At 39.5% G+C, this 23,578-nt stretch overlaps 1 protein-coding gene across 3 annotated transcripts in view; it reads left to right on the forward strand.

Annotated features, from left to right (window-relative positions):
- The window catches only part of FAM81A (family with sequence similarity 81 member A), a 26,326-nt gene extending 3,387 nt beyond the window's left edge, over positions 1-22,939 (forward strand). The window contains exons 2-11 of one of the 3 annotated variants that reach the window (XM_027881542.1): positions 7,224-7,450; positions 8,770-8,837; positions 9,386-9,463; positions 10,063-10,336; positions 11,120-11,238; positions 17,286-17,415; positions 18,635-18,741; positions 19,871-20,006; positions 20,381-20,576; positions 20,969-22,939. In XM_027881542.1, coding sequence (XP_027737343.1) covers positions 8,791-8,837; positions 9,386-9,463; positions 10,063-10,336; positions 11,120-11,238; positions 17,286-17,415; positions 18,635-18,741; positions 19,871-20,006; positions 20,381-20,576; positions 20,969-21,108 — 1,227 coding nt within the window. In that variant the 5' untranslated portion in view covers positions 7,224-7,450; positions 8,770-8,790 and the 3' untranslated portion in view covers positions 21,109-22,939. Of the gene's footprint in view, positions 1-7,107; positions 7,451-8,769; positions 8,838-9,385; positions 9,464-10,062; positions 10,337-11,119; positions 11,239-17,285; positions 17,416-18,634; positions 18,742-19,870; positions 20,007-20,380; positions 20,577-20,968 lie in introns of those variants that run through there. The other 2 variants (XM_027881541.1, XM_027881543.1) reach the window with 2 other exon arrangements.
- The last annotated feature ends 639 nt before the right edge of the window (positions 22,940-23,578 follow it).

Genomic DNA, 23,578 nt, shown 5'->3' on the forward strand with positions numbered 1-23,578 from the left:
GCTGAGATCTGGGTTCGATTCCCGGTTAGGACACTCCCCGGGCAGATGGAGCTCGCTAGCCCTGTAAGGCAATCCATCTACGTCCTGAGGACCTCGCTGCCACCGTCCAAGCGTGCTTGGCTCCGGCAGATGAACCTCAGGATTAAAGGGTGGGCTCAGTTCCGCGCACACTGTGTCTCACCTAAAAAAATCCAATGCGCAGGCTGGAAGGTGGAAAGACCTTCCCCGGTTCTTCGTTCGCGAAGAGACTGGCCATTAGTACTGAGATTTAGTTTATTTCTGATTACAAAAAGAGGGCAGTTGTTGGGAAAAAAAGGGAATAGTTTATACAGCATATACGTTTTCAGTTTTCATTGTTTGTTTTTATAAACAAAATAACGACTTGCTTCCACACTAATTTAGAGATCCGCATAAATGGATTCACTTCTGACTTTTTGGAGGAAAGCCCTGCTCCAGCTGCTCCAAGGCAGGTGCTGGTTCTGCAGCCAGATCTGCCAGCGCAGATGAAGGACAGTGCCACTCGCATAGGTACGTGGCTTTGTCCTCACGGATCTGGCTGCAGGATAACTCTGATGGTTTGCAGACATCAAACATGGCTCAAACCACTCTGGTGCACACAGTCTGGAAATGGGACTAAACTTCAACTATTTATCTGGCTCCCTCTCATGTCCCACAGACTTTGGTGGTTTGGATGAAACACAACAGCCCTTTGGGCATGTTTCATCCTTGGTTTTGAAGAATAAACAAAACATTTCCTCAGCTCGGCTGGGTTTACACTGTATGATTACTGATCATGTGAAGCTTGGGATTTCCATAGTGGATTGCTGGGATGTTAGCTGACACTGGTATGAGAGGTAGGAAATACTTTCATTGAGAAAATAGCTAGGTGGTAAATATGAGCTGCAGTAGCCATTAAGCAAAAATATATCTGATCATGCTAAAAGTGCACAGAACCTCACAAGAAATGAGTTTCATACTTTTAGTCTCAACAGAAGGTGAATAGCAGCAGTTTCATGGAAATAGGACAAAAATAATTTTCCTATTATTTCGTTTGAACATGAAAATGTTACATAAAACTGTGAGACTGTGATAAAAAGCGGTGAAAAAAAAACCTGCAAGAATCCAGAGAGCATATGGATATTGGGCTGATAAAAGTGAGAGTCGATACTGATTTTGTAGGTTTTTCTGTTTGCTTTGGCTGTGGGTCTTTTTAATGTATAGGTTAATTTTCTTATGATGTATATTTGTATGAATGTGTGTTTACATACATACAAACAACTTTATAATGAGTTATGAAAAAAGAAGAGAAACAAGGTTGTGGAAGAATAGTTAAACAGTACATTCCCATGGGCAGGCTAATGGAGAAAGTGTCCTGAGTTCACTGCAATTGATGTGTGCTACTGGGTCCATCTACTCTAGATGGACTAGAAGATGACTTTCAACAAAAACCCTAGAGCTGAAGGAATGAGTGCTCTGCATCTACATGAACCTTTGCTAAGCACTGTGTGTACCAAGCACAGTCTAATTCACAACAATCTCTTTTCATGCTTTTAAACATTCTGCTTATTTTAATGGTAAACGTCTAACTCCCAAGCTGACAATATGAAGTGAATGATATTTATTCAACATCCACACTCGGAAGCAGAGGAAGGCATCTCCCTTTGAATGTCAGTGGTGGTGTGCCTGGTCTGCATGCCTGGGTCCTCCAGCCATGAATGTACAAGTCATCTCTGAGAAATGCAGAACCATTTCAGGTTGAGTAAAGAGGACCCTCTGTACTTTTAAATGATGCACAAAGCTTAGAAATGTTGACATTCCCACCATGACATTCATATGGACAGGTCACTTTTCAAAGGCCTCACTTGAAAAGATTTAAGAAAAATTCCCTGCATTAAGAGCTTGAATTCATTTTTTGCAGCATGTGTATTGTCTGACAGTATGTTTGGTTAGTAACACCTACCAGCTCATGCATAGGAGTGCTAACATCAAGAATTATTCTGAGGACATTTTCTAGCTGCAAGCAGGTGCAGCACTTGATCCTCCTGATACTGATCACTGGTGCTAAGCTTCAGGAAAATACTTAACGACAAGCTTCGCTTAAGTGCCTGAGGAGGTTTATTGGCTTAGCATTTGTGACTTTCAGAGGCTCAGCACTCATAGGAGTGACTGCAGCCTCTTTGCCATCCCCTGTTTTGGAGCCCACTCTGCACCGGGCAGTACCACAACAGAGAAGTTGTTGGCTCCATAGTGCAGCTGGTGACTCACACGTGCCTTCCCACCTACCCACTGCCTGCATGGCACTGTGTGCCAGCACCAAACACGAACTAGGCTCATGATAAAGTGTAAAAACACTAAACTGTCTGAAAAAAGAACAGGGTCTTTACCACTGGAAAAGCCACAGAATGTAACTTTCCCTTGCTCTCCATTCTAAAAGCATAATTGTGCCTTCAGAAAGAAATGACCCTTACAAGATGTCAGTGAATCTGGAAAAGATTAGAAATTTTAATGAACTGCTCTGATTGTTTCCTAATTGGTTAAAACTGACAGCAAAGGAAAAAAAAGGAAAAAAAAAAGACATTAGTGCTTTTCTCTTGCTTAGAGAATTATAATATGGCTTATAATTAAATAGGTTTTATAAGCCATATATTTGCCTTCTGTTGGCCAGAATAATTTAATTAATAATTTAATTAATGTTTGAAAGCCATTGAAACAAGGCTTAATAGCCTTAACAAGACATCATATTTTTAGTTAGAAAACCACACGGTCTTGTACTTAGAAAGATGAAGGATTTATGTCATAGAAAAAAAAATTATATTAGAATAAGGAAACTTAAAAAATTTAGTGTATTTTTTTCCTGTATCTGCCTTCCAAAAGAATTAACAGATACTTTTTGATTGTAACATTTTCTTATAAAATGCAGAATGTTACACTCTGCCTTCAGTTATACTTGGAACACATGGAATTCTACTTCCAGGAAATAAATGGATTCAATCATTTCTTCTTGTGAAATGTAGAGAGAAGCAAAATGGTATATGTAAGACAAAGGCAGAATTTTATGACTTAAAATGTGATGAAATCACTTCAACGTTACAGTAGCAAAGTCAACAGCCCTTTTTCATCTGCTGTTTGGTTTGGGTTTTTTGAGGAAAAGTAGCATGTGACTCTTTCACTCTGGATCTGATTAAGAGATGCCTCAGATGTAAGAGACACTTAGAATTCATGGAGTTGAATTTTTTCTCCAACTGCAAACCAAAACGTATGAATAATGCCATTATTTGCAAGGCTGGTATAAATCTGGAAGAAGTCCACAAGGACTTGGTAACTGAGGAGTTCTGCCTCCTGTGTTCCTGTGACTGAATTCAGTTAAGCTATGTAGGTTCACAACAACAAAATTGCAAGAATTGTCTTTTTTTTTCCTCAAAGGGAGTTTTTTTTGAAACACTACACAAGCTTTTAAGATCAAAACTTTATGTTATGATGGGCAACCTGATCTAACATCAACATTAGCCTTGCTTTGAGAAGGGAGTTGGTCCATATTCCCTCTGAGGTCCCTTCCAGCCTAAATTACTCCATTTCTGTCATTCTGTGATTATTTGAAATGGAGCTGCATTCATGAGCGAGACAGTTGAAGACTCCAGAATAAATTAATGTTACTCTCGTTGTTGTGCCTTGATAAAAATAGTGATCGTGATATGAATTTACCTTTAAGAAAATAAATGTACGTGTTCAATATGAATTACACTGAAGATGTAATGATATAAAACACAGCAGTTTACTACTGCTTTAGTTAGAAACATCAAGAGTGTGATATAAGTACAAAAAAATAATGATCTCTGATAACACAACATGAAAGGATATAGACTGAAACAAGAGGGGATCTGGACTAGGCATAAAGAAAATGTTCTTCCTCCAGGAGCCAAACAAGCACAGGCTGTCCAGAAAAGTTGGAGGGCCTCCATCCTTGGAGGTTTTCAAGAGCAACTGCATTTGGCTTCATTAATGACCTCGCCTGGAGCACGAGGTTGGCCAGGTGTTCTCCTGGGTCCATTCTAAGCTGAATTATCCCATAGTATTATGACTCTCAGTTCCTAATTTTGAAAGCACTTATGGCATGTTTTCTTTCTGGCCCAATCTTTTGATGATAAAATAATAATCAAATTTTAAAATAAGTAGGTCAATCAGAATGTGGATTTGGACTCTGCCTTATTTTCCGCAATATAACACAGTATATGCACAGTATATAATATAGTAACAATATGCACAGTATAACCCTTTTATCCTTCACATCTGACAGATTCCTAGCTCTACAATCGCTTGCCTATACAATAGTATGGGATGTGGTATGGATTTTAGCTAAAATCAAAGACAATCTGCTATTTCAGAGTGAAGTGGTGCGGTTTGTCTCGGATTTCACTTACCCTTTGTTTACCTGTGATTGTAACTAACGAAATCCGAGGAACGACACAAGCAGGAACAAAAATGAAGGCAGACACACCCTCTGTGGATTTGTTTATTCAGTAATACTTTCTCTCAGCTCACCCGCCTCTGCTGTGCAAACAGACAGCTCTCATTTGCTGTGATATACAAAGTTTCACTGAAGCTGCACGTTAGATCTTGTTTGAAAACCTAACCTGGAAATCTCAAAAACAAGACTAGTATCTGCCATTGATTTCAACAATCTTCTATTCTGACACGGTTTGATATGAACCCTGATAACCCCCATGCTTTTAGTCATACTCTCGGCTCGAAACTCAGAGTCACCGCTGTTTGCCACCGTCGAACTTTCCGTCTGGGGGCCAGTGTTTGCGGGCGCGGGCAGAGTCCCCGTCCCGTGGCCCCCGCTCGCCCCCCGAGCCGCAGGTGTGTGCGGGGCCCTTCCCGTCCCTCCCTCCTTCCCAAGGGTCGGGCGCTGCCGGAAAATAGCTGCGGGGAGGGGGCGATGCCAAGGGCTCCCTCCCGCCCGCCCCGGGCTCTGCGCGTTCCCATGGCGACGGCGTCCTGGCAACCGCTCCCGCTCCCGCAGCCCGGCCTGCGGCGGCCGCCCCGCTCCCATCCAGCGCTCCCCTCCACTCCCAGCCCAGCCGCTCCGCTCCGCGCAGCCGGTCGGGAAGGCGGACGGACGGACGGACGGGCCCCCGGCGGCGCAGCGGCGGTGACGGCGGTCGGGAGCGGAGCGGGGCTCGGAACGGGGATGCGCGGCAGCGGGGGGCAGCCCTGCCCTGCCCCGAGCCAGCGCCGGTGAGTGAGCGCAGAGCCCGTCCCGGCTCTGTCCCTCCGTGTTGCATGGCCGTGCAGTGGTGTGTGACCCGTGGTGTCCTGTCGCACGTCCCGTGTTCCCCGCAGCCATCTCCGCGCCCACCGTGACCCCTGCGCCGCGGGGCCGGGGCCGAGCAGCGGGCAGGGCAGGGCAGGGCAGGGCAGGGCAGGGATCCGGCGCCATCCCCCCGCTCGGAGCCCCTCGGCACGGGCACGATCGTCGCACCTATTTCCCCAGAGGGGCCTTGGCCTGGCCTGGAACCGCGGGCGCGGCGCTGCCGGGGGGTCCCTCCCGCAACCCCTCGCACACTGCGTCCGAGTTCAGAGAGGTCCGGCGGGGGCTGATTCTCCCCGACACTGCCGCCTTTTGACCCATCTTTTGGCTGAGCTGCAACACAAGGACTTTTTCTCTTACTCCAAAGCGTCCCTCAGAGCACTTCAGAGTAACACTGGGAAGCTGCCAGGGTGGTGTCACACATTCCCTGCGCAGAAACCAAAGCGGTTGCTATTTTAAGAAGAAAAGAGTGATTAAAGTGTTTGCCTAGGCAGGTATTTCAGTCTGCTTTGATTCCCATGTGACTTGTGGCAAGTCACATAGCCCGCCCCGTGCTTCACTTCCCTAGCAGCAACAGAGGGAAATTATGTTTTCAGGGATAATAATGCTTTCCTACCCCGCAGGTATATTGTGAGAATGAATGTGAAAAACACTCCGAGGTGCACAGACGTTACAGCAAGTATTAGACGCAGGTTATCGTGGAAGATGAGGAACCGAATGTTACAGATGTGATTATCCTTCATAACAGGAGAAATAGAGAATCTACAGAAAATAAACGTGCAAGGCAGTCCGAGAAGTGGGGAAAGGAAGCCACAGCACAAATAGCAAGGAGTGAACTGTACATTGCTAAAAGTGTTTATTCGTCATGTTCCATGGGTGATTTTTACACATCTGATGCCAGTGACTTAAAGAAACAATAAGGAAGTAATCCATGTTTTTATGGAAAAGCTGCCTTGTGTGTCAGGTGAACTGTTATTTTTGGCACAGGCATACAGTTCTCAACTGGGGAAAATCTTTTATCTTGTCCATGTGACAAGTACATTTGGAATATTCAGTAACTTAAATTAATCAACCCAATATTTACTGGATTAATATATCATGACTTAAATTGCTATAGGAGTATTAAGTAAGAGACAACATCATTAAAATAAAATTAAACACCTGTAGCAAGTATTTCAACTGGTATTTAACTTGGTCCCAGTTTACTACCATTAAAATTGCAGCCATGTGAAATTACATTCCTCTGAATCCAGGCATCAGAACATCTTCTGTTTTCTTTTATATTTACTAGTCTAAGTTGGTATTACATACACTCATAGAGAAGGAATTTGTCATTAGTTCTGACATGGATTTGCTACAGATTATTGCAAATACCTCCAAACTGCAGGAAAGTTTTGTACAACTGTTGAATAAGATCTTAAACACATCCTTTCTGGCTATTGGATCAGATCAAGAAATCATAACTGATGATGAGACATTTCACTGTGTACTGAGGGAAGTGCTTAAGTTTGCAACAACAAGTGACTGAGATGTTCGCCTGTGTGGCTTTTGTTCCATGTGCACAATTTCTTGAGATACTTTCATTTAGCTGCATGTCTAACCGTAGTCTGGCAAGGAAAGTTAAAGCTTCAAGCAAACCTATGCTTCCTCTGCTACAAACATTTTTTTCCAATTGATAATAAATAAATACTGAAGGCTGTAAGATTAAAACACTGTATGGCTGGTTTTTATAAGGTGTATTTCACTAAGAAACTGCTACTGTACCAACTTTAACACTTGTTCTTTGCTTTTCTAGGTAGCATCCAGTGCTTTGCTTCTGTGGCACACACAGCTCTTCTTAAATCTGTGAGATAATCCCTGTGTTCAAATGTTTCACTGCATCAAGATCATTAAAATGTGTTAAGGCCCAGAGGTCTAAGGTGGTGTAACCTGGTGTAATCTGGGGATACAGCCAGGAGGGACATCTGGAGAGTGGTGGCGTTGCTTAAAAACCAACTGGGAAATGACGGTGTGAGGAACAGATTGCAGAACTGGACCTTCAGTGTCTGAGCAGGATTTTGAATGCAGAAGTCATCACAATGATAACAGCTCTTATATCCTGCTTTTTACTCATAGCCATGTAAGAACTTAAACACTGAGGTAGGCATCGTTATCTCTCTTCCATATGGGGAAACTAAGTCATTAGGCATGGAAATAACTTTTCTGAAGTGGGGTCAGAGATTGAGCAAGGAGTTAAATTCCAACCTTCTGAATTCCTCTCTATTGTCATTGCTGCTCAGCAATCCACCTTGTCTTAGAACTAATTTTTTTCTAATTTGTAGTTTCCAAAGCTCGGTGCTATAAATAGAACACACACACTGTGACAGTATTTGCTCTCTGCTTTCAGGCACTGCTTTCATACATCTCTAAAGCACAAACATGCTTTGCATTCTGAGATCTCGGGGGGCAGCCTTATTGCTTCTACACAAGCACTGTTTGGCTCTTTTGTTTCCGTAACCCATTTCTCTCTTTCTACTTGTAGGGCATAATGCACAGGATTTCATCAGCTATTGCAAGATTCTTTTCATACATCAGCCTTTAGTTTTCAGTGAGGATTTTAGGTTCCCAGGGAGTTCAGGCTTAGGCAATGCTCATTCTCTTAATACTTAAAAATGTTGATTTGTTTTATATAGGGTAGAATAGTTGGATTTGATTGAATCTTTGTCATTAATTTAATTTATTAATTTAATTAATTGATTGATTGAATCTTTGTCATTAATTTAATTTCTGTCAGCAGATAAAGCTTCTGAGCCAGGTACTGGTCTCACAGTAAGATATTAAAATCTTTCTGAAGCTATTGAATAGACCTACTCTGCTGCAATGTCTGTCACTGGCTGGCAGTGTCTAAAAATTTACACTATAATCTATATTCTTACCACAGAATAATTTACTTACAACAGAAAGTGTGGTCATTTAGATTTCAAGACAAATTAATAAAAGACTCAATTTTGTTAAACGATGCTGATGTCACACATTTTATTTAGGTTTCTGACTGCCAGTGCTTTTACCTGAAAAGCACCTTACCTCTAATAATCTGCTGTAATGAAACATTTGTATTTGACTCTCCAGTCAATATTTTCCAAAGCTTTATGATAATCCTGTAGATCTTACTTTATTATTCATTGATTAATTATGTCTGAGACCATAGACAGATTGGGGACAAGCAGTTTGTTTACCTTTGTCCTGCCAAACCGGTTCTGTAGGTCAACAGCAGATTTCAGTTTCGAGGCTGTCACTCTTGCCTTTTCAAGAGTATAATTTTCACTATAAAAAGCTTTTTAGCACTTTTTAGTCTTCATTCTTTTGTATCTATTTTTAATCTATAACTTTACTTAAAGGTGCACTTAAAGCAAAAGAATTAAGTAATTTCAGTAGCCAATATAAACTACTCAATAATTCAATGTGTACTTTTTCAACAGACATAAGTTATTGACCAGAAAATGGCCCACCGAAGCCCAATCTTCCCAACTCTTGCCCCTTCTGAAAGGTACAGTTTGGAATATAAACATTAAAATCTTCATATTGCAGAGTATTATGTGTCTCTTAACTCCATATGTATAGTAATGCTGTGACTTGGGACTTTGGCAGTAGTATGCAAAGCAAAGTGAAATACTGTAAACATTCAAATCATGGCCCAAATCACAATTCCTTGCTCAGCTTTTACTCAACCATTTCCCAAATAAATTAAATAGTTTAAACTCTGAGTAGAAGTCCAACAATACTTTACTTTAGCCAGTCTTCTAATAGCATGGAACCAGTGTGAAAACTCAGAGCCAAGAGTACCTGTATTAAGAGTCCTCATACATCTCTAACAATATTATCATGGTGAAACTGAACCGCTAATTGGGCTTATTAATAGGAATGAAAATGAGAATGCACAGTAAATAACACAATCCCAAGAAAAGATCTCCTCTTTCAAAGTGGTGTTGAACTTGTATCTTGCACTTATGCTTGTGAAAATTTTCATTATTCTTTACAGAGTATAGTGGTAGGAAAAGATTGCATGAACTAGCAGCCTAATTGTTTTACTTTCAGCACCCATGAGCTCCATTGCATTCCATGGAAGCTATGCAAGTGCACTGCACCCTTGAAAAATATAGACAAATATTCAAGGTACCCAAATGTAAGCTATTTTGGGGGGAAAATTTGTGTTCTAAGACTATGAGAAGTTTGTAATAATTTTGGTCTTTCTATACCCACATATGCACCTGTCCAGTTCATGGGGGAACAAGCTTCTGTATGTATTACACGATAGCTACAGAGACTGAAAAAGGAATTGACACAAGCTACTCCTTTTCAGTCTCAGTCTGTTTGCATTTAATTTGCAATACCTCCCTTCTACAGTAACAGCTTAGATTAAGCCTGAAAACTGCCAAGACAAATAACTTTACTTTTGAAACTCATTAAAGGGTCTTGAATTTGGATTCTTAACCAAATTCTAGTTCTGAGCTGTAACTACTTTTGTTATGCTAATGCCCTTTTCTTAAGACCCTATGCTTTTGTAAGCTCCCTTAAAAAGAATTAAAGGGAGCCTGACCTGCCTTTGTACAAGACACACGCAGTAGCCAACATAGCACCCGCTTATTTGTAGCAGTGGGCCCTCTCTCTCAGTACTCTCCCAGTACTCAGATAGTATTGCACTGTCTCCCGTTTAAAGACGTTGCAGAGTTTTGTGGGAACTTAACAATATCTCGGATATTCTTCTCCACTAGACGGGTTCGGAACATCCCGCTGCACAGCCAGGCACTGACAGCGGTCCCGCTGGCATCTGCCAGCCTGGTGGATCAGCTGGAAGACAGAATCCTAAGCCATGAGAAAACAACGGCGGCCCTTGTGGAACACGCGTTTCGCATTAAGGAGGACATTGTTTCCACTCTGCACAGAATGCAGAACAAAGGAGGGGGAGACCGGTTGGCCCGGCAGCTCTTGGAGGAACACATCCGAAACATAACGGCCATAGTGAGGCAGCTCAATCGGGACATTGAGGTATGTCAGGAATGTCCCACAGCACTAATGCCATCCCAGCTACATACTCCTGCTAATTTCCTAAGAAAGTTTACCACAGGATAAGCAGAGGTCAGACAAGGTCTGAAGATCCTGTAAGTTTATAAATTGTTTTTACAACTTGAAAAAGTGTTTGCAAATTACATAATTCTTTCAGGGGCTATGAAAATAGCACAGGATATTAGCATATAAACACAGAAGCCTTTGTGGTTCTAATAAGCTTGCTTTCAAAAGCTGCACTGGAAAATCTTGAAAAAATGAATTAATGCGACACTAATACCCAGCTCAAGTTCAGTCCAAAGGCTGTGCTGTATAAACAGTAGGAAATGCCTGAGCTCTGTAATAAACTTTCTTTCCCTTCTGACTCACTGATGACACCAAGTAACCAAACCCAACTGCTCATTTTTATGACCTAATCGTATGCAGATCCGTGACTTCACATATGACCTCTGTTGCAGTGAGCAACAGGGGTGTGGTGGGGAAAATGAAAGGATAAAACCTAATATCTTTCATCCTTTCATTTTCATTGTCAAGTTATACTTTATGCATATTATGGTATTTATGTGCAGATGGGACACTAATAAGAAGAAACAACAAAATGTCTAAAAGATATCTGTTTTAGTACATTGCAAGACCAAGTTTTTAATAAAGTAATAATAAAATGGTATCTGAGGATACTGAACGACTGAAAAATAGTGAGTGACATTTTACGTGTACATTAAATGTGACATACTGAGCTTTTATTTGCATATGAATGCTTTGTAGATGCTGCAGGAACAGATACGTGTCAGAGACAATCTCAGCTATGGAACAAATTCTACCCTGAAGAGTTTGGAAATGCGTCAGCTTTCTGGCTTAGGGGATCTTCGAGGAAGAGTTGCAAGGTAAAAGTCAACATGGAACTGTATTTTGGGGGCTAGTTAATGTTGCTTTAATCTTAAAGTATTAATGTTAATGATAATGGGCTGAATTCAACTTTGGCAAAATTCCCAGGATAATTTTGTTCTGTGTTTTCAAGAAAATGAATAATAATCCTTTGCATTTCAGTATTGCATATTAAACTCAATAATATCACCTTTAATTCCTAAAATTCCTGGAATTAATTTTAAATAAATTACTTCAAATTCCTTTGGCAAATTTGCATTTGGTTCAGCTTTAAAAAGTACTGTGGTTAGACTCATGTATCTTTGAAACACATTAATTAGCACAATTAGAAAGGCAGCACGGAACAATCTGCACTTGAGAAGAACAAAATAGTTGCACATTTTTGCATATAGTTTAGAAATAAAAATCTGCACATTCAGTTGTTGGTTAGTCATATTAAAAACCACATGGCTATGTGGCACATAAGGAACAGAAAGCTACACAATAATAGAGGTTTCACAGGCTGCCTGATCCTCCAGGTTACAATTGTGCAGCTACACAGACTTCACTGTGCCATCAAACCCCAGCACAACAACATTGGCTTAAGAGTCCCTAAAGTTGAACACAAAAGACAGAGGATATGTACAGCTACAGGGAAAGGACCTAATCTGGCCTAAAGCAGCTTGGCTAATAACTTTGATGGAGCTATACTTGGCCTGATTTTGACCTGCTGTCTATATTGCACATGTAATTTTTCTTTCTTCTTTGTATGTCAGCTGATTTAGTGATAACTTTCAAAAGCCTACAGAAATAATCAGGGAGGGATTTTCTTGAACTGCAGTTTTCTCATAAATTATTCAGTTGTCTGAAGCTTCCACTGTAACTTTCATAGCCCATTTTGTAAAGAATACTTTAGAGAGGTCATAAAAATAATTAAAAATTTAGTAAGTTATGCACTATGCTTTAGCAAAAATGAATGAAATAGTTTATTTTGTCAAATCAGAAAACTGATTGAAAGAGAGACACACACATGTATCTCATTGAAAAATGCCCCAAAATACATGCCTAGATCTTTCTGCTTCTTAATATAAAAAGTCCACTTTGAGATCATCCTACAACCTGAGAGGGTTGTAGTTGCTCCATACTTGGAGCAACACCCTTATTGTCACTTTGGGAAGCACAATGTAGTGCCTTTGCCTCCAGTAACAACTCAAGAGAAGAAACAGGTGCTGGCCTGGACATCAAAACCGGGCCCTTGCCTGCCCCACGTGCTCAGAACAGGAGCAGTGGGGGACTGGCACACCCTGTGCCAGTTTCCTCCTTTATTTACGGGGCACCACCTGGTACTGTGCTTGGGTTGCAATTTATCTGATAATTGTGTGAGATTAAACCCATCTGCCTTATGTCAGACTGTGCAACAACTTCAGGCTATTTGTATTCATTACCTTAAGAGAATCAGTTTATTGTCTTTTTACTGTTATCTTCTCTTCTACCCTCTGTGCTTCTCTTCAGCATGCTCTCTACAGAAAAAAAATTCCCTGAACGAGGAAGAAAAAAAATCTTCCCTCTATCAGAAATCAAGTTAAAGCAGTGTTCCGTGAGAGAAAACTATTTTCCTTTATTTACACACAGATTCTACTTTGAAAATTAGTGTTGCTGTGAATAATGATTACAGCACCAACTGGAGAATATGCTCAAGAAAGTGGTTTCTTGTGCTGTTGGCACAATACAGAAGTTTTCCCTGGGATAAACAGTTTCTGATTACTCTAGCCAATGTTCCTTACCTAAAATAAACTTTACTTACCTAACGCAATTTTCCTTTCACATCCTGCCCTGCAAGCTTTCAGAAGAGTTCAGAGTGAAACATTAGAAACATGATCAAGTTCCTATGGGTCACCACCTTACTCTGCATCAGCTTTCAGCCCCAGTCAAGGTGTGGCTCAGGCTGCAGTGATGGGCTCATGTAACTCCAAGTCCAGCCTGTGTGCTCTCGGCTATGGGTGTGCAGACGCACACTGGGGGTGACTCAGCTCGTACAGGCTGCACCACAGTGAATCCCAAAGTCTGAGCCCTTTGCTCATGTAATAATTTTAATGTCAGCCTTAGGATTCTGGCCATATTTCAGTTCCAGTAATGATATGCGTATTAAACATCCTATTCAACTTCAATATTGGAGAGAGTGGTGTTTATTTCCTAACACCAACTGTTCTGTAACATGTCAATACATCATCAAACAACTCTCTGGTTATTTCTTGAGGGTTGCTGCTTCTAATGATGAGAGCAGGGATCCCTATATGCATATGCAGTTCTGAAGCACAGCTCCAAACCACATTCCCCACAGCTCTGAAGGAGTGAGGTTTGGACATACCTCACTCACATCATAGAATCAATCAACTACTATTGCTATCAGAAGATGACTGAATACACTTTACAGCTCATGTCTCTGGATCATTTCTCAATAAACACAGTTTATGGATGAATTTGTAAAGCATTATCACAGTGGTCACCATGAATGATTCCCAAGAATCAGCATTATTATTAACTTTAAGAAAAACTATTATCTCTGGTTAATTCAGTGACACATTCAGCAGAAAATTAGATAGATGCCAGTAGACCCATTTCTCCAGCCTCCTGTCCATGATGTTGTCAATTTTATATAACATAGATTTAACAATTATTTTTCTAATGATACTAAATCATAAAGTTCAGTAGTATGGCCTTATCATTTATTTAGAGAATTACTTGTGTACTATAAACATTTGTCTGGAAAGTTTAAATGCAGCAACCTCTAGAAGCTTCCTGATGGCTAAAACATCCAGAGAAACAGCAACTCTGCATGTTATAACTGGGCCTACTTTGCATGTATAGATGATTTTTTTATACATGTTAGAGAACTGATTCATTTCAGACAACCTGGGCTCATTAGATGTAGGCAGAGTTTCCTGCACTGCACAGAAAATGAGTCGGATGCATCTGGGACTCACTGAATTTATGGACTTCTTGGGTACAATAAATCTGCTGTGCTCTGGCTCTTGCTGTGTAGGAGGTGAGCCCAGGGGGGCTGCTCTGGGCTCCTGGGCCAGACCAGCACCACCTGTCAGCTCTGCTGGTCCTTCCTAATGCCTGCCCTGCACGTATCTCCTTGCCTTTCACTACTTGTTCTTCAGCTGCTTGCTTTTCACTGGAACTCCGGCATTTTAATTGAAACCTCTCCTGTTCTAATAAAACAGGAAGATTAAAATCTCTCTGCGTACCATTACAGCCTATGTATAGAGCACCCAGTTGCAGAGTGCTGGCACAGCTCTCAGCCTTATCTAGGCTTTAGTGGTACTGAGTGGAGCAGCTACTGCCTTTGGATTTCTTAAAGGTTGAAGACAACAAAAATACTCTTCAATATGCCAGCAAAATAACTACTACTTTTGCTGACTACAGCTTGGAAGGCAGTTTTTTGATAATTTAACTGTTTATATTAAACTTTATTGGTTTCTAGAATTCTACTATATTCTGAAATTGAGGATAATACTTAGCAGTATGAAAACTCTCCATCTATTCTTCATTTACCAATCTCACCTAAGTACACAGCTTGCAATCAGAACTTTCAGAGATTGTCCCCCAAAATGAAACAGTAGCAAAATGAACACATTCTAGTGCATCTTTGGTCCCAATTTCAACAGTGCATGTGTGCAACTGCATATGAAAAACTGCACTGGGTTGTTTGTATGGACAGCTTCAGTATTTCAGAGAATTATTTATTGTGCACTTCTTTGTACAAAACTGTTTTATACTCAGCTCTTATATTTTTAAACTAGTATCTATCCTAGAAATCTTAATCTATTTCTCATGTCTTTCCTTGTGCTTTTAGGATGACCAAACCTTGAAAATTGTTTCCAACTTCTGTCTTTATACCTATAGCCCACTGGCTACATCTATAGAGACAGTCTGAATAAATTAAATACAGTGTTCAGCAACATCTATTTCTATTTTTAAGAAGACTTCTATTGTCATTTTAATATGAATCCATAAAGAAGATTCAAAGAAGAACTCACAGAGGTGTGGGGAATTCAGTGTGCCATTTTTTTTCTCCTTTCTCTCTCTTTTTTTTTTTTTTTTTTTAATCTGGGAAAAATTCCAAGCTATAATGTTCCCTTGTGTTTAGATTGTTGATTGTCTTCCAACCCATCAAACGGTAGAAACCTGAATCAAAAGTGTTAGAAAGCCCATGCTTTTCCATATGTTCATCTTATCAGTCTCCCTTCCTGTTTGAAAGCCAGTGGAATCAGGGAATGAAGTTATTTAACTGTCATAAGTTTTTAACTCTCATTCTTTGAAACTGAACACTAATATTTCTTTCCAGGTCAAAAGTAATCAGGTGTTTGTGAGTGTGTACAACAGATATGGCAGAAAAACCAAATAATCTGATCAATACACACAGCAAGCTGACACTAAATTAACATAGTCAGAATTTTAGCGTTTCAGTTACCGTGGAACTACATGAACCCTTTGCCCAGGTAACTGAATTCCATGAAGAGAAGAAATGCTCTGTGATTAAACCTAAAACACTTCTTTGCCTTAAAAACAATTACAGATGCTTGCTGTTTACATTTGCTTCAGTAGTTTCAACGCTGTTGCTTTTTATACATTTTCAGTCATGCCTCAGAGAAACAAAACTAACCATTTTTGGAGCCCACAGCATTTTGGTGATTAGATGTAAGATGATTTCATTGCACTGATTCTTTCTGATTGTAACAATGGGAGAGATTTGGTTTTCCTCATCTTTCTAAAGAAAGTGCCTGACTGTGAGACCCACAAATAAGGTTCACTGCTAGGTAAACCTCAGCTGCTCTTCCTACAGATATTACTGACTGGTCTTACTACGCTGACCTGCTCCACCATAAATTGATTTCTGCAAGTTTTATAATGTCTATGTGCTATTTTGCATGACTGATTATTTTCTTCTTGAAATTGTACCATAATAATAAATAGATGATCCATTTGTCATCTTAGCTGGGACTTTCCCTTTATGTTTAATGATACTGTCAGTTACTGTAACTGAGGTGATGAACATGCATGTTGGAATGAAAGCCTGCAAACTGAAATTTGACTAAAAAGAGCAGAGTGTGTCATTAGTTTAGGTAATGACTAAACATGCCTCAGCTGGTTCCATTTTATTGCCTTTTTTCTCTTAAATTGTAACTGCTGTCTGTTCCCCATCAGTTTTCTAGATCAAATTTGGCAATGTTGCTGATTACATATTTCCCTTAGCAAAAACTGTCCATGAGTCACACTTCACAGAGGTCTTACTCCTGAAATCACAGTACCTACATTTTTATAGCTCAGTTAATGCCTTTATTGTATTACTGCAGATGAAATCCACCTGGCCAAATTCTTTTTGAAATCTGGTAGAAAATGCACATATTCTAGAGCACATTTAGACTGAAAATGTTACAGCATCAAGAAATGTTCCAATGTGAAGAAAAGAAACAATAATTATTATGTTCCAGGACTTCATTTAATAGTCTTTTCTGAGACAAAATTGCAATTGCTTTCAATGACAATTTATTTATTTACCTAAATAAAGACTAAGAAATATAAAATTTTGCCCCACATTGTTTACTACACATTTTAACTGTATACTGCTATTTCACAAATAAAAATACAAAGCTACAATAATGAAAAAATGGTCCTTAATCATTTAGGCTTCTCATCACATAGATGAAATCCTACATGCCTAATCAGATGTCTTCTGGTGTATTACAATAGTACAAGGTAATGAAATTGTGCATCTTTGCCTTTCTGCTGTGATTTCCCTGACCAATAACACAGTCTGCCCATACTGTGGCAGTGTCAAGAGGACTGAAATATGTGTATCAGACCATTGGACCTCAAGCCCACTTGGGAGCAGTTTGCTGAATACCATGAGCTATACGTGACAGTTCTTACAGTCTCAGAAGACATTTCCCTAGACAGCAGTTTCACAGAAATGGCCAGTATAAACTAGAAAATTTTAAAAGCCTGGACCTCATATTCTATTTAGCTGTTGCTTTTTTTCTTTTATCTGTTCAAACAGGTGTGATGCTGGGTTAGCCAGACTGTCTGCAGAGCATAAAATTACATATGAAAGACTTCAGAGCCTAAGTAAAGACCAACACACTTCCAAGTTGATCTTAGAATCTAAAGTCAAAGAGGCAGAAATACAGGTATGGTATTTAGACCAAAGCAATCAGTGTACAGGTAAGCGTTACAGTCTAATTCACATAGACTCCAGTACTGTTAATTATTATCCTGGGAGGTCACAGATTTGCAAATGGAGAGGTGTATCTGCTCACAGTCCTTGTTACATTGAATATTGGTACCCACCTGCATTCCTGTATGGGTCTAACTGAAAAAAGGTCCTTAATTTCTGCCTTCAGCATACCGTGTAGAAGGGACTAGTGTGTAAAGGCATCTGAAAGGACTACAGGAACAAAGAAAAGCGAGTGATTACTGGCCTGAATGGCTTCCTGAGGTTGGAATGTGAATGTGGCATGGATGCACCACAAAACTACTACAATGCAAGCATCAGTGTCTCTCCCTGTATGTTTTGGCCTTCCCAGGATGATTCTATACCTGTTTGAACAATTTTTGAAGGTCTGCAAAACAAAACTGGCTCTGGGTTCTGTGAATCCAATAATCTGTCCGTCAGGTTTCTCTTCCATTGGGTTTGAGAATGGAAGCAAGCACTAGATACAAGCAGAGACTTGTGACATTAAGGGAAAGGATTCTTCATATCTCTGTCTCAAGGCCTTCCCATTTTCTTGGTCAACAAAAGTATTTTACATCTTCATTTTGCAGTAGGTAAATGGATAAAATCCACTTCACCTTTCTCAGAAGGCTCAGTGTAGTACCTTAGCATATCAGGAGGCTGTTGTCATGCATCTTGTAAACCAGAACTGTCTTGTGAAAGTGGGATGATTGTTTTGGTGTGTCGAGAAATATTTTCTTCTAGTAATGACCTATCTCCAGTTAAACTCAGCCCTTCTGTCACTGCAGTGCCGTTATACACAGATTGATGGTGTACACACCCCTCAGTGTTGGTGGAGTGCTTTTGCTATTTATTTACTATGCTTATGTGGCAACGTGGAGATGTAAGGATTCTGCAAATCCAGCTGTCTCAAGCGGGATCAAGCAGATGCTTTCAAGGCAAAACTATTTCAATTATTTAAGGCAAAAAGAAATTACAGTTTTCAAAATATTGATACTTTCATGTTAAGAGATACTATATTTTTCAAGATAAAGTAAAAAATACCAATTCAATAATTGTAGAAACGTTAGCAGAAGTGATCTCTCTAAGACCTTCTCTGCTGTTATGGAAATGTCCCAAATGAAACTGTGAATGAAATGCTGCTGAAAAATAGTAAATTCTGAATTTTGTTTCAGATTTCTCACCTGCTGAGCAGAGTAGAGCAATCAATAATGCAGCAAGAAGCAAAGCTGAAAGTTGCCTACAAAGAAAGCAACCAACAGCTACAACTCCTGGACACCAAGTAGGTGCTGCTGCCCTGTACCCTGGGAGACAGAGCCTCAGTTTTCCAAGTCTGACTGTTGCAATCTTCAGGTCTACAAAAGCGTGAACCTCTTTAAATATGTGTTTGCTCCACAGATATTATGAAAGCAAAATGGTCTGTCAAGTGGGACTTGCTTTCAGCAAGAATCCCACCCCTAATGTGCTTAGACAGTTTTGAAAAGTTCATTAAGTCCCTAGTTAAGTATTTGGGCAGAACTCGTACTAAAGGACACAACTAAGGATTTTTTAAAGAGTGGCCTGGTACCTTTCTTGCCCTTCTGCAAGAACTGTGCCAATGAAAGCTGGAGGTGGCTGTCCAGAGCAGGGCAAAATGTTCAACTCAAGCAGGAAGCAAAGCACAGCATTCACAAAGTGTTACTGCTTTAAATTGCCTTGAAACACGAATATAACTGAAATACCTAAATTGTTAATGATAAGCTACTGTGCTACTACCAGACATTATATGGGGACATTATATTCAATTCAGATATTAACTCTTCTCCAGCCAATTCACTCAGTGGCAGTTCTGGTATAAGCCATCCACATCCTTACTCCTTACCGCTTCTTGCCATCCTCATGCAATCCTACCAGTTACATCAATAAAACTGTTGGCAAACCAGACTCAGAATAGACCCAGATTTCAAATATTCACTGGAAAAAAGAAACAGTTTCACTGGCACATTGTGTTGGTGTAAAGCTGAGGTGGGTACAGGCGATGTAAGTGGGGCTACTTGAACCAGCATTGCCACCAAAATAAATGGTTATCAAATCTTTGTTCAGATTTAAGACCTCTGGGCACAAAGATTATCATCTGAATGGATGACCATATTCTATTTCCAATATCATAGTGAATTTTCATCTGCTAGGCTTCAAAATTTGTGATGAGTTTTGTATAAATAACTGCTATTTTGTTGTGCTTTTCCACCTTTATTTTCTAAAACAATGTTACTTTATCCAGTTTAGTAGCCTTATAATTCAAAGACTCACCTTAACGTGGCAAGGAGAAAGTATCAAATTGCCATTATATTATGAACATTTTCATTAAAAAAGTCACTGCTGAATGACCAGTTCTGCCCCTTCGTACCTGCTAATTTCCATTTTGCTCTCAGATTAAAAAATGCCATTGAGGAACTGAGCAGTCAGATTTTGTCTGCACGCAGCTGGTTGGAACAGGAACATGGAAAGATTGAAAAAGAGCTGGTGCAAAAAGTTGAACAACTCTCACTGACTTTTAAGGAAAACACAGTAAGTTTCTCTAAAATCTGTAGTACTAAGGAAGTATTCAAAAAGCTTCATTAATAACTAAGATGATATAATTGAGCTACTATTTGAGTGAGATTTTCAAACTGACTCTGTATTTGCATAAGTATCTTCACAGATGTAAAGTATAACATTCCCACAACCTTAGAATTTTTAAATAAAACTGATCACTGCTAAATAGATCAGTAATAGCCTACAGTAATCAAGTCAGTTAAAATCATTTTATAGAAAATTATAATTCCTTACACCTTTCAATTCCATATAAAAGACAGTCAATCAATATCTATTTCATATTTTTGAAAGACTACGGTTATTTCATGTGCAGAGTAAATCATTAAAATTCTTTTTCTGGCCTCCAGGAAATGAGTGAGAGAGCTTTTGAGATGAAATTCAACCAAATGGCAGAGAAAATTGAGAAAATAGAAGAAATACAGAAGATAACCATGGATGCACATGAAGCAAAACAGACTGAAGAAAGGATAAATATTCGCATTGGCAAACTCCAAAATGAGATAAATGAAGATATAAAAGAAATGAAAGCCGAAGTTAATGCTGGTAGGACCACAGTTATTGAGTCCTTTATTCTGAATTGTGGTAACAGTGAGCAACTTATAAGAATATCCAAAATGTCTTTGTATCACATTAGTTTAAATACATTTGGGGCAGGGATAATGGCTACACCTGTGTCATCAAGAAGGATTTTCATGAAGTGTGCCATTCATAGCAATAAGGGGTATTGTTATTATCTTGCCCTCCCCAGAGCACACGCAGCCATAGCTCGGCTGTGACCAGGGGCATTTGTGCCACCAACACAGTTACATCCTATTTTCCTTCAGAACTTTTGCTCTTCCTAGTACAAAGCAGAGTGTTACAGTGGGAAGCAGATTCTGGTAGTGGTTATGTGATGCTCTTGGTTATGAACTAATGCAATTCTCACCTGCAATTAGGATTTGCAGCCATCTATGAGAGCATTGGGTCTCTGCGGCAAGTTCTAGAAGCAAAAATGAAGCTGGACAGAGATGAACTACAGAAGCAAATCCACCAAATGAAGCAGGAGGTTCCAAGATGGGGAGAGGCTGGACCATGACTTCAAGATTGTGTCTGAGAGATTCATGTTTACCTGGCTCAATAGGCAGACTCTAGTCTTGTTCCAGTCTGTGACCCAAATTAATTGCATGTATCAATGACATGCTGCTGTTGCACATGTCTGTGTGGTGACTCAAAGCAGTAAATGCAAGCTCTTCACGGATAACCAACATGCAGCCCTTGGGGCTGAGGTGTTGATTTGCCACTGCACTACTCTAGTTGCTGTCAGGAAATTAAGCACTGTGTAAAACTGGAGTAATATATTGGTGAAGCTGGCACCTAATTTGCTAAAGGCATTGCGGTTTTGCAGGCTTGGGCAGGCAGCCATATACTTCTATATATAAGCACCTGCACTACCCCACCCCTCTCCTCTTTTTAAAAAAATAAAGGCCACCTAATACAATTTGCTTAATATAAATTTTGGCAAGGTTCTCCATCTTGATGCAAGTTATTTAGTTGTAATCAATGGACATTTTTACAGTGACTTTCTCTACTATTGACTTCCTGGGAAGGTAGAATGGGCACTAAAAAAAACCGATGTTCAAAACCCAGATGCCATCAGAAAATGTTTGTTTAGTTTTGCAAATATCCTCTGTGTGTGAAAACTAAATAGTGTTATATAATGTAGTTGTAGACGAAGATGATTCATCAACAACATAAGACATTTTAATGACATGGTCTTAAGTATTGTAACCTTTTAAAATTAATAACCAAGTGGAGCTGAGACAAGGTAAAACATGTATACAAAGTATTTTTTAAGTGGGCATGTGTTCCTGTGACTTGCTTCATTGTGTTGATAAAAACTTAGAAAGGTTTGAAAACAAAAGCAAAGGTGATAATCTAATGTAGCCTGGAGAACGTAAAGCAAAATAAAATGCAATTTATGTTCTCCTCAGAAATTTTCATTGAAGTAAAAGAACTGATTCATCACATTTAAGTAGATTAATAGTTTAGCAGATTCAAATTGCTAATTGCATTCACAGTATTTCCAGATAATAATTGCCATTCACAGAAGGGATTACATAATCAAAGTCAGCATCCACGGGGCATATTAATCTAGATAGGAAAAAATATATATGTTAATTTGAATTTCTCATTAAGAGCATGATATATTGCTCCTCATGTTTACAAGTCATGCAGGACTAAACACTCATGAAGAATAAAAGACCTCCTCTAGTCTCCTAGTAATTTATACTATTAACAATGACTCATATACAAAAATACTATTAATTCACACAATTCACATTAGTGTTAACATAAATAAATAAATAGAATGTCTCTACATTATTCTTAATGGATTTTTCTTTCAGCTAGTATTGCAAAAACTATTCGTAGTTGGAAAATCAGCGGCAAATTTTTCATCACTTCCATGAAAGGTTGTTTGGCCCACAGAGTCACCATATTTAGAACAAACAAAGAATAAAAAACCTGCTCAAAAAACTTACACCATTAACTTCAGTAAGACAGTGTAGTGTGTAAAAATCAAGGAAATGCATACATCTTCACAGGTTTAACACCTAATTTTCTATTCACTTCCTATATAGTTGAAAGCAATTCAAAGCCTTTTGCAGCTCTGTCTTCCAGAGCTGACACAAACCAGGAATGACAGAGGCAGCTTTGTTATCTTCCATGTGCTCTGAAATGTATTTACAAGGGCAGCTAAGGGGAAAGCCCAGTTCCCTAAAGAGAGACAATGAAATGCTTGCAAATATTTCTTAAGAATTGTCTTACAAATTCGTTCTTGCTCTACGTATGTATCTATTCTTAAATGTTTAGCCATGTGCAGTGGAAAAGCTATCACTGGTGTTTCACTAAAGAAAAAATAAAAAGAAAGTAGCAAAGAAAGAAACAAAAAGAGACAGAACAAACACCAAGTAATTTTTTTATTCTGTAATTGGAAGTCTGTACCTGAGAGAATCTGGTATGATATGAAGGGCACACAAGGAATCAGAGAAACAATTTATTTAGGATTTTGATAAAATGTTTCTCTTGTAAAAATCTCATGTGATTGATCCATATATAAAACAACATGTGAAGCCCTATCCAATTTTACTTTTGCTGGTTTAAAAATGTTTCTCCCTTGTGGCCGAGGGGGCACAGAGTAACTGCACGGCAGACCAACGTGATCGATAGGCAGATCTCGTTTATTATGTGTTACAGCATTTATTTTATATTCTCACACACACACGTCACTTCATCATTGGTTAACTATAGGTACATGTCTCTACATAATTGGCCTGCAATAGTTAAACATACTTCTTACTAGTTGTACATGTTGCTATGTGATTGGTCTGTATGCAGTGTCCATGCGCTGTTCGTGCATGTGAAATCATTGTCTTTCTCTGAGAGCTCCTTCCCGTTATCTCAATAGTTTACATTCTTGCAGCCTGATATCAGTGTCAGTACTTTTCCTGCAACCTGCAAGCAGGCCTCTTGCTAAGGCCTATCAGTATGGTTTGTCCATAGTGCCT

Source organism: Empidonax traillii, unplaced genomic scaffold, assembly GCF_003031625.1.
Source record: "Empidonax traillii isolate 1590-97213 ecotype Southwest subspecies unplaced genomic scaffold, ASM303162v1 scaffold90:size2128546, whole genome shotgun sequence".
Lineage (NCBI taxonomy): Eukaryota > Metazoa > Chordata > Aves > Passeriformes > Tyrannidae > Empidonax > Empidonax traillii.